Raw genomic sequence first — 12,679 nt, 5'->3', positions numbered from 1 at the left:
ATATGATAAGGGCACATTACTGCCCTGCTAAGCCTTGCCCTAATTTCTTTTACAAGGGACTAAGAAATCTGAACTCCGTTCACCACGAACTTTGCACTTCTTTTATATATTCAGCAAATATTTTTATTAGAATGAGAATAGTGAAGATCAATCAATCTATCTATCTATCTATCTATCTATTCTATCTGTTTTTCTATGTCTCTTGTGTAGATTTTTGGAAAGATTTTGAAAGACAAATTTTCTAAAGGCTAAATAAAATGTTGCATAGAAAAGTGTGCTTCTAACCTGTTCGAGCTCCTTTGTGTCAGGCTCCAACCCACTCAGCAGAGTGAGATCAACCAGGGACATCTTTGGTGCTTTGGGACCTGTGGACCTTTATAAGGGACATGGTCAGCAGTGAACAGCTGCACTGAACAGCCAGGTTGCTTTGAAGAGTCTGGCTTTCCAGGCTTGCTAAAGGTGAAGTAAAACCTTCCACTCCATTTAACTTTCCTAAGTGGATTTTAATTTGAAAATTATCTGCCTAATTTGTTAAGAGTCAGGAGGTAGAATGAGTCATCTAAACTAGTCAAATGGTCATCCAAAACCCAGGTGCCTTGCCTGAAATTTTCATATAGGCTTTCCTTGGAGCTGATAGGCAAAAAAAAATCCCCTGTAAATGACAGTTCATCCCATCTTAAAAGCATTGTTGAAGCCAGGGAGGTAAACAGCACTCACTGACAAAGTATTTGTTCTCTGTTACTTAGAAAGTGGAGATAGGAAATGAATTTATCCAAATTTTTCACAGACTAAGTCAAATTTACATCACCTTTGCTGTCCGAGGCAAAAATCCTCATTGCTGTAATTATTCACTAAATATCTGTATTGGATTTCCAAACTTTCAGCTTTCACTATCTCAAAAATCAGGAAGTGGTGTCATTGCTGGAAATGAAGTGTTTCTGCACTCACACGGGGTGCCTTGACATGAGAGATTTTACATACACTTGGTGGAACTACAGAACTTTTTATTTTGGCACTCTCCCTTTTCCCATAAAGGATGCACTACAGTGTAGGGAGGAAGAATGGTGATGTAAATCTTGCCTTCAGTTTTCTCCTCTGTCTTAACCACAAGGAATTTCACATTATTGTCTAAGCCTCAACCTAGCATTCAGCAGAAGAGTGATGCAGAACAGTGGATCTGGTGGCTGATAAATGTTACATAGCAATTAATGGGGAAGATGGTGCATTGGCCAGTAAAAAATTCACTGAATGTGTGTTTAATGAGGGAGAGTGAAAATTGGGAATTAGGGTGACTTCAGTCCTCCCCTGCTATTGTTCATGCCACTATTTAAAAGAGGAGATAAAACCACTGTCTTTAAGGCTTTGACAAAAGTCAGTGGAAAACCAAAATTCTACTGGAGAGAACAACCTGCTTCTTCCATCCTTCTCCTCTCTAGAATAGATAGGAAAGACACAATTTTGTGCTTCTGAGACCAATGCCAGACTGTAAATGGGAGAAAAGACAGGTGTTTCAGTGTTATGCTGCATAGGAGGGTTTTTTTTCTCCTACTTCTGCCCTTGCCAACTTCTTGTCACAACAGAATATCCCATCTGTCTCCTCTTTTCTCCTAGGTTGTATTAGCCACCCTTTTTTTATGAGGCCAGAGTGTGGCCACAAAGGAAGTAACAGCATCTCTCCAGAAAGTGATGAAACTCTGTAAATATGCTACTACTGCGTTTCAGCTGTATTTATATTTTTTAATAAAATATTTATTTCAAATTTTTAGCCTGCCAAGTGTTTTAGAGACTCCCCAGAATTTGATAGGGAAGAATCTGCAGTGGACATTTGAAGTCTATGTAAACTCTGTCAATAAATCTCATCCATTGTTTGGAAACCTTTTCTCCTGCCACGGGAGAGAGAGCACGTGCTTACAGTGTATGCAGACTCACAGGAGATGACTAGGTTGGATGCTGAGTTTGTGGATATGAAGAGGATGACAAAGGAGAATTACAAGCAGATGAGGAGCTGATCTTGCAGACCTACCTGACACAGACTTTGTACTGCAAGGATTCTGTTTTGCCATGAGTGGTCAGATCCCTTTTTCTTCTGCTGCGGATATCAAACCAATCCATTTTAGACAGTGTCTCAAGTGTGCTGTTTCCTCCTGTAGTCGAGTCCTCATCATCATAGTCTTCATCAGAGTATTCAGCTTCTGGAGGTGAGAGACAGGGTCAGCCATGAACATGTTTGCCTGCAGTTTGGCTCCTTTTTGGCTTAATCATAAATTCTGGTGGGCAGTCATATAGTAAACTGTTATAAAACTCTCAGTCACTGAGAGTTTTATAACAGTTTACTGTACACTGTCTCAGTGTTTCCAATTCATTCAGAGTTAGAATTCTAGGGATAACCATAGTAAGAATAATTAACAGGCTAAGAATGGAGTTTAGGCTATGCATAAATATTTAAAGGACAATCCCTCCCTCCAAAAGTTAACAATTCAAACAGAAAAAAACCCAATGCAAACATAGGCAGAGATGATGATGACTACACACTTCAGGAGATGCAAAACACATTCTTGCTTATATGAAAAACCTATGACAGATCTGCCTCTAAGAATTTTAAGCCCACATGGTAGGTCCCTCATTAGCCAGGGAACTGAGCAGGGCTTTCCCCTCTGTGAAGGGAGTTCACCTCCCCTTTCTCAAGAAGAGTGTCTAATGGTATCTGTGTAACTGCTAAATACCTGCTGCACCTACAGTCACTCGTAGTTGTTACACTATTTAAGGATAAGAAACTAAATGAAACAATGACTGGGTAGAGTTCAGGGACTTCTCTTTTTCTTTGTTTCATTCATTTGTTCCCACTTTCCAAGGCTGGAAAGCCATGAAGTATCATTAGCAGCTGGCCAAACACGTCCCCTTTGAGACCCAGCCCCTGCCCTTTCACTCACCAGTGTACTTAAGGCTCCCTTCCACTTCCACTGTCAAAATCAAATCATTGCAGGTGTTGTTCTTCAGCTCAGGTGACCAGTACATTTTTAATATCTAAGATGAACACACAAACAGCAAGCCACTAAAAATATCATTTAAATGGCAAGGAATTTACCCATCCAGGACTCCAACACATGGTGATGGGACATGGGAACATGGAGAGAATGGCCAGTCCCCCAGTGGCACAGGCTGGTCACAGAGGAGTGTCACAGATATAAGCAGGTCCCATGTGCAATTCACAATGGGGTGGGACTCCTTTAAGATAACTCTCCATTCCCAAACACAAAGAGGTCTTTCAACTCCAGCCACCTCTATCACCCTTGGCATTTTATGGAGTTAATAAAGTTAAAGACAGGAAAAATTGACAGTCCATAAGGGCAGGCTTTAGGCCCCACATTTTAGAATTTTGGAGGTAGGAACACAAAGGTTGGGGCCATTTCAAGTAAGTTTTCACTTGGGTTTCAAAAAGAGATTAAAGAAGTCCAGCTGGACCCTAGATTTTGAAATTACAGCTTACACTCATTGTCCCATTTCCTTTGCCGTTCACAGATACTTCAAGTTTTCTCCCAAGTTCAAACTGCAAACCAAGGGAAAAGAAAAGATATTTAGTTTGTGCTCAGAATTTGGTCTATTGTTTTCCTAACATCTTGACAGTATTGTATGCCTTCACCCCCCAAACCTGGGTAGGGAAAACTTTTAGCTATGGAAGGAATTATGAGACCTCATGTCTCAAGATTTTAAATGAACTGAGCTAATGAATCTTACTCTGCTGTTTTAGGCCAGTAGATGTATTTTACCAACTTCAGTATCCTGGATTTCACATTTTCACAGTTTCACAGTTCCAGGCACAGTGAAGATCAGATTATTCCCCTTCCTCTTCATTCCCTAGAAGGACTTAGGTTCCTGGTGGCTCTTTACTTTTGGGAGAGATTCATGCCACCAAAGTCCTCAGAGGCAGAAAAGCACCTCTAAAGCGTGCTGCTAAGCACCTGATGGGTTTGGGTTTTTTAGCTTTAAAAAGATTCTGTTGTTTTATAGATCAAATTATTTAAAGGTATAATAAATCAGCTGCATCATGGTTGTTTAACATGACAAAACCTAGGCCAGAGGATTTGATTTCTCCTTGTTGAGGGGAAAAAAACCTTTGAAGCAACTGATGGTTGTAAACCTCTAGCTGCTTCTGAAATTCTTCATGGGTATCAGTCAGAACAATGCTGTAGTAATTTCTCCTTCCAGGTGTTCCCAGTCTGACAGTCAGGTCAGTGGAAGTAGTGTCCAGTGTCTGTATGCTATATGCTGACAGAGCTTCTAAGGCCACCACTGTGTCCTAGGAGAGAAAGAAAAGCAAAAATACTAGCAGTTATGCCAGGTTATTTCAACAACAAGCGAGATGACATTATCAGTCACCTTGAATTCAATTTAATGCTTTTTGCTGCTTTGAAATTCTCCTGCGTTTGTCGGTTCCTACTTGCACAGATTATTCATTTAATTTCCCAGATTCTTCTTATAGCACTAAATTGTAAACACATTGGAGTCCTGACCTTAGATTATCCTACTTCTTCATGAGGACAAAGAATTTTCTTAGCTGGCTTTTAACTATTTTATTTTGGCCCATTGCTAATTAACGATCCAAAATCTTTACTGCTTCATATACCAAAGAAGTTGAAAATTCCCTGTTCAAATCTAAATTAAAAAGTTCTTAGGAGGCTTTTACTTCCTTCCCTCCCCTTAAGACTGCCCCTGAACTCTTGGTCAGGCACCTGTGTAGAGCAGTATCCTCCACCGTAGTTCCTTCTCTCTGTCAGCCACGTGGCAATAGGCCTTGCATATTCCATGTCATCCAGGAGCAAGGTTTGAAGCAGGGCATAGGCAGTGGTTTCCACTGAGACTGCGTTGTTGCCATTTCCCCAGTAGCGCTGCTGCTTTGCTGCAAGAACAACTCAGTCCTGAATCACCTGGGCAGAAACTTTTGCCAAAAATCACTATTGCTCTACACAGTGGATATTTCTTGTCATGGCACTGTGGAACCACAAGATACAGATGCTGTTGTGAGAGCAACAAATCAGCTGGTAAGCAAAGATAATGGAAGCGAAAACCCATAATTTTCAATTTTGATTTCTCCAACCCATTGTACAGTGATGTCCATCTGATGGAGGGGTAGCATTGTGTCTGCTGGCCCCTCAGACATAACAGTATTAATTATGGTCGCGAATCCAGCCTTGATGAAGGAGAAGCATATTCCCTATGCTTACACTGGGGCTGTTGAACAGGACTGTATTTACCAAATGCATTGGGAGGAATAACCAGCATGGTGGAGCAGCCACACAGCTGACTGACTCAGCAGTCACCACTGCCACACCCCGTGGGCATCAGTGGGGACATCCATGGGGAACTTAGGTTCCAAGGAAAGATAAGCACTCAGAACAGGTGTGGGGCTTTGGAAGCAGGTGAGCTGGAAGAGCCACCTTCCCTCTTGACCACAAATCCAGTCTGGACTACTCCTGTCTGTTACTATTTTTTCATATGAAGTTTCTTCTTTCTCATTTGGCTTGGACTTTTTTTTTTCTTCCCAAGGGAAGCAGAAAACATAAATGAATATTTACTATAGTTTTGTTCCAGTTTCAAAATCAGAGAAGGTTATGATCCAGGCTTCACTAGCTGTCACTTTATAGTGATATAAATTATGAAAATTATGTATTAAAATGTAGAATATTGAAATATCTAATTATGCAATTTAAATAATTAAATATCTTACAGATATACATACATGGTTGTATAAAATTAATGTTTCTTCATTTACTTCAATTTGTTTTGTTCATGTTAGTGTGTTTCCATTAGGAAAAGTGCTTTTTAAAGGGATTTTTTTTAAAGAATGGTTACCAGTACCTCCATCAAAAGAAGAACAGTCCCTTAATTTGTCTTTCACAGACTGAGCTTCTTCACTATCAGACCGTACAAGTGTCAGAGCATAAGCAGTGATGGCTATAGAATAGCAGTCAGTATTTCTTGAAAATTGATTTTTCATGTAAGCCACTGCTTTTGTAATCACTCGTGCCTGTGGAAACAGAATAGATCCATTTGTAAAGATCTCTGAGACCTGCTATCTGTTACTTCTGGCACTAGGACACTAGTACTTAGAAATTAGAATACTGCCTTGTGGCAATTTTTAAGACAATTATAATATTTGCTTAGCAATTAAAGCCATTGGTGATGGAGCGGGTAGCTGGAAACCCCTTGTTGTATAATGGGCCACAACATCTTTTCCTATCCACCACAGGTGCAAGCAGATTTTAAACCCCATTTGCAGTTCTCCAAGAGATGGTAGGGTGGATATGCCATAGTGCAATAGACTACAGACTTAAAGAGCCAGGCTTCCTACCACATCAGGTGATGGGAAGACACGTAGGGTCTGTTGCAATGCTATGGTTACAAAGGCTGTCATAGCCAAATCCTCTTCTGCCGACCCAATGCCACCCTGAAAAATGAAATATGAAAAGTTAAATGTGCATGCATATGTTTATGATTAAATCTAGAAAACTACTTTCTATAAAGTAAAGGATCTTCTCTGCAAACCCTCTGACCATGTAGCTGTTGCCTTGATTTTTTTCAATAATATGTGTCCATCTAAAGTAAAACTCCTGTGGTGGCAGCATTAAAGGTTGCATTGAGCAACCTTCCTGATCTCTGACAACCTAATGTCAGAGATCAGGAAGTCACCACGTGGAACCAGCTGATAATCAAATATTTAGTTATTTATCTTACAGCTAAAAATCTGTAATTTCTCATTGAGACATTCATAGTTTCAATTTTCAGTCATTAGGAGGGTGGGGCTGTTTTCATTTCTGTACTACTCTCTACACACTAAAGAGCCCTCTACCTTGCAGACAGAACACTCCTGTATAGGTATTTATACACCAGTACTGGCTCATTTCTTATCCCTCTTCTTGATAAAGTAAGCACTGTGGCCTCATTAACTTTCTTTCCCTGAAAGCTCTTGAAGTATATGGAAGAGAGAAGATAATCTCAGCTTGAACACAGGTCAAAAAACCCCAAAAATCTTTGAAGAGTCCTTGAGCTACGTGTTTCTTTTTCCCCAATAGCGTTACATCAACTATGAAACTAGCTTTGAGGCCAGAGTGTGAAAGCCTCACTAGTTATTTGATACAGGTCATTGAAATTATCAATGCATGTTTTTTTCATATATATGGTCATTACATTGCATTTTCAATGAGTTTTGGAAGATGTACATTACTTTCCTAGACTAAATTAATGGACAGTATAACAATTTTGAGTTTCTGGACAGTTATAGAGGATGTGTGGACCAAGATATGCAATTTGAAATTCTGATTAAGTGTTAACATTTTCTTTTTTCATTATGGGCATGGTGAAATACTGAAACAGGTTACCCAGAAAGACTGGGACATACTTGAGACACAGCTGGACGTGGAGTCTGATCTAACTAGAACTGTTCTGAGCATCATTTGGACTAGATGAGCTCTGGATGCTCCTTCAAGACAAAGTTACAATTCTATACTCTATTGCCTTAAGCAATAAAAGGCTTACATTTTTACCAAACATATGACCCCCCCCCAAAATAATTTTTTTAAGTGCCCCATAGGCATAGTTGAAAAACGTATCTAAGACTGTATAAAAAGTTAAGGTGGTGAAGTGCTAGCTATGCATCTGACATAACACACATCTTAACAAATTAATCTTGAATTTTGTACTTACATTACAGATTTATTCTCTTTAGATACATTTCTTGTTATTTAACAACTCACAGCGTTCCTTTCAATCCCTAACAGCCCTAAATGCACAACAAATTATTCTAACTATGGATGACCTACCTGCATTTTCCTGTCCATTACAGGGTGGTGGTCATGGAATGAACCATCTGCCTGCTGTTGATTAACCAAGTAGGAAATCGAGTTGCTTATGTGACTGTCTTGTACACCAAAGTATTCTCTGCTCCTTGTGAGCACTTTAACAATGAACGCAGTTAACCTGCACAAAAGAAAATTTTCCAAACTTGTGCTGACAGATATTTATAGTGGACTATATTGACAGGAAGAAAAACAAACTAATTTCATGCACAGACTCCTATTCAATACAGTGCACTCACTGCAACATAGTGAGTTATTGTTCACCATCAGATTGAATATTTCTACCCTGTAGCAAATGCAAAATATTCAGTGGGCTCAGTATAAATCTCTTTCACCAAGGACTGAATACGCTCAGAGAATTTGGCGGATGATTATTCATGGCAAAAGTACATAGGCAACGACCAGATTTTCAAAATTCATCACCAAATAAAAACTTCTGATTCATCAAATGATAATAGAGATAATTTGAAAAAAAATCCCAATCAAATAAACAAAAATAAAACCCCAAAAACAAAAGCCCAGCAAAAGAAAATCCCTTACCATACACTGCTGGGGGTTGTTTTAAATGCTCCATAGGACCCATCCTCCTTCTGAAACTCAAGCAGTCTAGTGTAACCTGCACGAACAGGAGAGCATGTAACTGTTCAGAGAACAGCCATATTTATTGGGCATTTTCCTACATCACTTGTATTATAATGGACATGTTTTGTATTGACTGGTGGAAGAGTTCATGGAGGTGTTCACTGGGGCATTAAGGAGCAAATGACTGGGTCAGGAGAATTTGACACAGAAAAATCACTAGGTTTAGAAGGTCCTCTGTCTTGTTTGACTTAATTGAGCCAAGAAAATAACCTGAAAACTGCAGATACCTATGGTTACAAAACACTGTATGTGTAATGAATACTGGGAAATTATTTTCCATTATTGACAACTTTTCAAGCTGTTGATTTTATGGTGCACTGAATCAAAAAGTATACAAAACATCTTCTATTGGGTCAGACACAGTCTTAGAAAAATCACGACTTGTGGCTTCAGATCTTGACTGCTATGATTTTGACCAAGTTTGTATCATAGCCACACAACTGATGAACTTTTTTACACTGATGAACTTCAATAAGAATAAATAAAAGCATAATGTAGGCACTAAATGATGCTGATAATACAAAATATTAGCAGGATCTCATGTCACTTTTGCCAGGCTTGATAAATAGGCAAAGATCTCCATGCAGCAACTGCTAGCATGCTTTTAATCTCTATTTATACACTTGCTTATCATTGATGAAATGTGTTTGTCATATCTGAAGATCACAATGACAAGTACATCATATTGCCTTGTGCCATAAGCACACCACTGAAAGATCAGCTGTACCTGCTCCAATACTAACAATTCCCTGTGTTAATTCATGTGAGCTGGAAAATTTCCACATACTGTGGTCCTGACTTTGCTGTATGTTTAATACCAGCTTTGGATCACATCTTGGAGTGGAGTCTTCCAGAAGGAGACTTGCAGGTGTCCTCTCCCTAAGGAAACTCCATACCTGGCTTGGCCCAAGTCCTTCTAGCTTGTGCAGTGATGAATACAGGGGTGGGCAAAGGAAGGTGTCAATATCATGATTAGCCCTGGGAATTTCCTTTGTTATACTCCTCTTGACAGCCACAGACAGAGATGTCTACATCCCAGCTGGCTATCCTAAGCAGTGTCTGTGAACCATAGGGAGAATAAGCATTTTTAGGATGTGATTTGTCTTGGTTGATTTTGAACATTTGGAGGCAATGAATAACTGGCCTTTGCTGTCCATTTAGTCTGAAAAGAATTTTCATTGATCAGCTCAGATTTTACTTTCTACTTCTAAATTAGGCAAGAGAGAGAATGGACTGTCAGTGTCAATACCATCCAGTTCCAGATGCTGGTAATTAGTGTCCAAAGCCCTCCTCACATGTTCTGTCCCTCATGTCTGTCTGCAGACTGCCAGGGGCATTTCTGTGAGGCTGTGGTAAGACAGTGGCCACTCCTTCAGGAGGCAGCTGCAGCCAGCGTGCAGTGCAAACAGATAACAAGGACCCCATCCTTTGGCCTCTGGTTGGTTTGCCTTGTTTTGTTTTTTCCTGCCTACCTTTTTCAATCATACTGATGGCTTCCTGCTTCCGCTCGGGGTTAAACTTCACCCACTGCTCGCTGGCATCCAGGTACTCAATGGCATAGACTGCAGGGGCCATTTTCACCATTGTTTGCTCTGCACAGCCTGTGGGCACCTGAATCAGCCTCTCAACTCCATTGAGACTCAGACAGTTTTCAACAGACTGATCCATAATGTTCCCTGTTGCAAAAAACGCAAGCTGTAGTATGTATCTTATTTAAAACGGATTGCTGTAGTATGAAGAAAGGTGATCCTAACTATTCCACCATGGCCCAATACTCCTCACTGCTCAGCACTGTTCTTAGCTACCTGAGACTTCATAAAGCTCTTTGAAGAAGGGCAAGGATGAGGTGCCAGGCCCCAGGAAAGCTGGAAAAAGGAGGCTGGCACAGTGAAGGAATATGAAGGGGAATGAGTCCTCAGGCTACTGGAGGGAGGGGAGAAATGGAAGGGGGAAAGACTTGTCTATCAGGTTTGGGCTGGAAAAGTCTTGTCAAACCAGCCCTCCAGCCCTGATCCTCCCACAGAGGGATAAAAAGATTGTGCATTAATCATGACAAACAGTTTATGTGCTTTTTTTTTTTCTCTCTGCAATTTTATAACTTTATGAATTCAATGATCCCTTTATTTTAGAACAGGGATTTGAAATGGAAGCCAATATCCTTTGTGTCACAAAAACATTATTTTACATTTCAGTGCAGGGCAGGGGGGAGTATTTATCACTACTATAAATACTTGCTTATAGATGTTTTAAAATATGTATGCATGAGAGTATATAGATATATATTTTTATATGCATACAACTCTATTTAATTGAATGAATATATGAACATATCTCCTCTTTGGAAATACAGAACTCTCCAGAACCTATACATCAGAGTCTGGCATCCTTCTTTCTGGAATCCAAAGCAGATTTCTATAGCCCTGCATGAAGTTATTAGAGAAGATGAACTCTTCCCTTCATGTCTGTCTTTCCCATAATGTTAGTCCAAGCACAGTGAGGAAGGATGGATCTCATAAAGCTGTTTCACTCACTACAAGTAAGGAGGAGTAATTAGAAAGAGGAAGAGGTACTGGCTCAACCCTGGGGATGTTTTGTTTTATGACCTGGTCATGTAGCACAGACCATTTGAGTCATAACAGAAAAACCAGGAGAGAATGGAGACTTGCCATGCAGGAATGAGCAGCACAGAGGGGCCTGTCCCTTGTCACCTATGGAGAAGTTGTTAACAAAAAAATTACATTTACCTTTCAGGCTAACTAACACGTGGCTATCAGAACCCGGTACCATATTAGATGGCCTGTTCAGGTCCACTGTATGGGACTTCACTGTAAATAAATAATAAATAGATATCTGCATCCAGACTTTTAAAAAATAAACAACATACTGTAATTTTAGAAAAAACATACTTATCTTCCTTCTAGTAATTTAATTTTCAATCTTTAGCGATATTTTGCACTTGAAAAAAACCTTGGTTTTAATACCTTTTAAGACCCATTAATGAATTAAATAGATACCTTGTTAATATATAAAGAATGACACCTTTAAAAACAAAAGAAAAATAAATCAATTCTAAAAATTTAGAATTCTTGGGGTTTTTTTCTTTCACAAGTCTTTTGGATGGAGAAATTTCTGACAAGTTCTGGTTAACTAAAGGAACATCTGTGCATTAAGGAGTATTTAATAAATTCACTGTTCAGTCTTACTCCAAACCTCATCTGTATGTAATCCTTTTGGGTAACTTACAGTTACTGTTAATGCAAATGGTCTCTTCCTCTCTCTGTAAAACACCTTCAGCCTGCACAGTTAAAGAAAGAAAAGTCAATAGGCTTGCAAGCACTCACACCTGAAATTAAGCTGCAAGAAACGTGTGAGCTCCACCCAAGCACTAGGCCAGCAGGTGGCACAAATAAGTGGTTTTTGAAGGGAGATTTCTCTCTAGGTAAAACTCAACCTTTAAATCAGAATTTCAATTTCCCAACTGAAATACTAATAAACTTTGCTGAATTTTTGTGTTACTATTGAAACATTTCCCTGGATGAAATTCCTATAACAAAAACCAACTACCAAAAATTAAACTTCAAAGTTTATTCTCAGCTTTGTGACCCATCAAGTCAAGCTCACAGAGGGACTCATTTAAGTAAACCTCTCATGTGTGAAATCCATGAATTTCTGAGTACATATTGGGTGTAAGACTTAAATATGCTTTCCTTCTGATTCCTCACATCGCTCTTTCTACAGTTTCAGTTTTAATAAACATATTTTTATATCTACTTCTAGTGTTTTGGGGTAACACTGAACTCTGAGATTGTGTCAATATCTACAAAATTTATAGCCTTTAACAACAGCAGGTTCCCAGCTTCCTGTGCCTTATCCTTACCTACATGGTAATACTTGGCACCAGGGGTGCAAGGATTCGTATTTTGCACTTTTTGTGTGGATGGAAAAAAGCCCTCCATGGATGACTTAGGTATTGTAATGAGTCTGTGTTGGCACTTGAAAAGTAATTTTTTCTAAAAGGCTCCTCCTTTTTATAATTTTGAAAGAGAGATAAGGTATTGAATAATCAATACAGCATCTCTGTTGGCATGTTTAGCATATGTTTTTACCTATGCAATTGTTAAGATTGAAGATTGATCCACTGATGAGAAGAGATAAAACAGGGTTTAACTTTCTTACTAGCAGAA

General features: G+C 39.3%; 1 protein-coding gene across 4 annotated transcripts in view; it reads right to left on the bottom strand.

Annotated features, from left to right (window-relative positions):
* The window catches only part of LOC139600286 (complement C4-A-like), a 53,009-nt gene that overhangs the window by 8,799 nt on the left and 31,531 nt on the right, over window positions 1–12,679 (bottom strand). For all 4 annotated transcript variants that reach the window (XM_071448363.1, XM_071448364.1, XM_071448366.1 and 1 more), the window contains 13 exons: window positions 11,739–11,790; window positions 11,240–11,320; window positions 9,968–10,171; window positions 8,394–8,469; window positions 7,818–7,974; window positions 6,350–6,445; window positions 5,857–6,025; window positions 4,731–4,897; window positions 4,139–4,297; window positions 3,488–3,547; window positions 2,931–3,024; window positions 2,024–2,192; window positions 286–373 (listed from right to left, as the gene is read on the bottom strand). In XM_071448363.1, the coding sequence (XP_071304464.1) occupies window positions 286–373; window positions 2,024–2,192; window positions 2,931–3,024; window positions 3,488–3,547; window positions 4,139–4,297; window positions 4,731–4,897; window positions 5,857–6,025; window positions 6,350–6,445; window positions 7,818–7,974; window positions 8,394–8,469; window positions 9,968–10,171; window positions 11,240–11,320; window positions 11,739–11,790 (1,572 nt within the window). The remainder of the gene's footprint in view (window positions 1–285; window positions 374–2,023; window positions 2,193–2,930; window positions 3,025–3,487; window positions 3,548–4,138; window positions 4,298–4,730; window positions 4,898–5,856; window positions 6,026–6,349; window positions 6,446–7,817; window positions 7,975–8,393; window positions 8,470–9,967; window positions 10,172–11,239; window positions 11,321–11,738; window positions 11,791–12,679) is intronic.

The sequence above is a fragment of the Agelaius tricolor genome, unplaced genomic scaffold, assembly GCF_023055355.1.
Source record: "Agelaius tricolor isolate 1412-34295 unplaced genomic scaffold, bAgeTri1.0.p SCAF_26, whole genome shotgun sequence".
In the NCBI taxonomy this organism is placed as follows: Eukaryota; Metazoa; Chordata; class Aves; order Passeriformes; family Icteridae; genus Agelaius; species Agelaius tricolor.
This window is presented reverse-complemented; position numbering and strand designations above follow the sequence as displayed.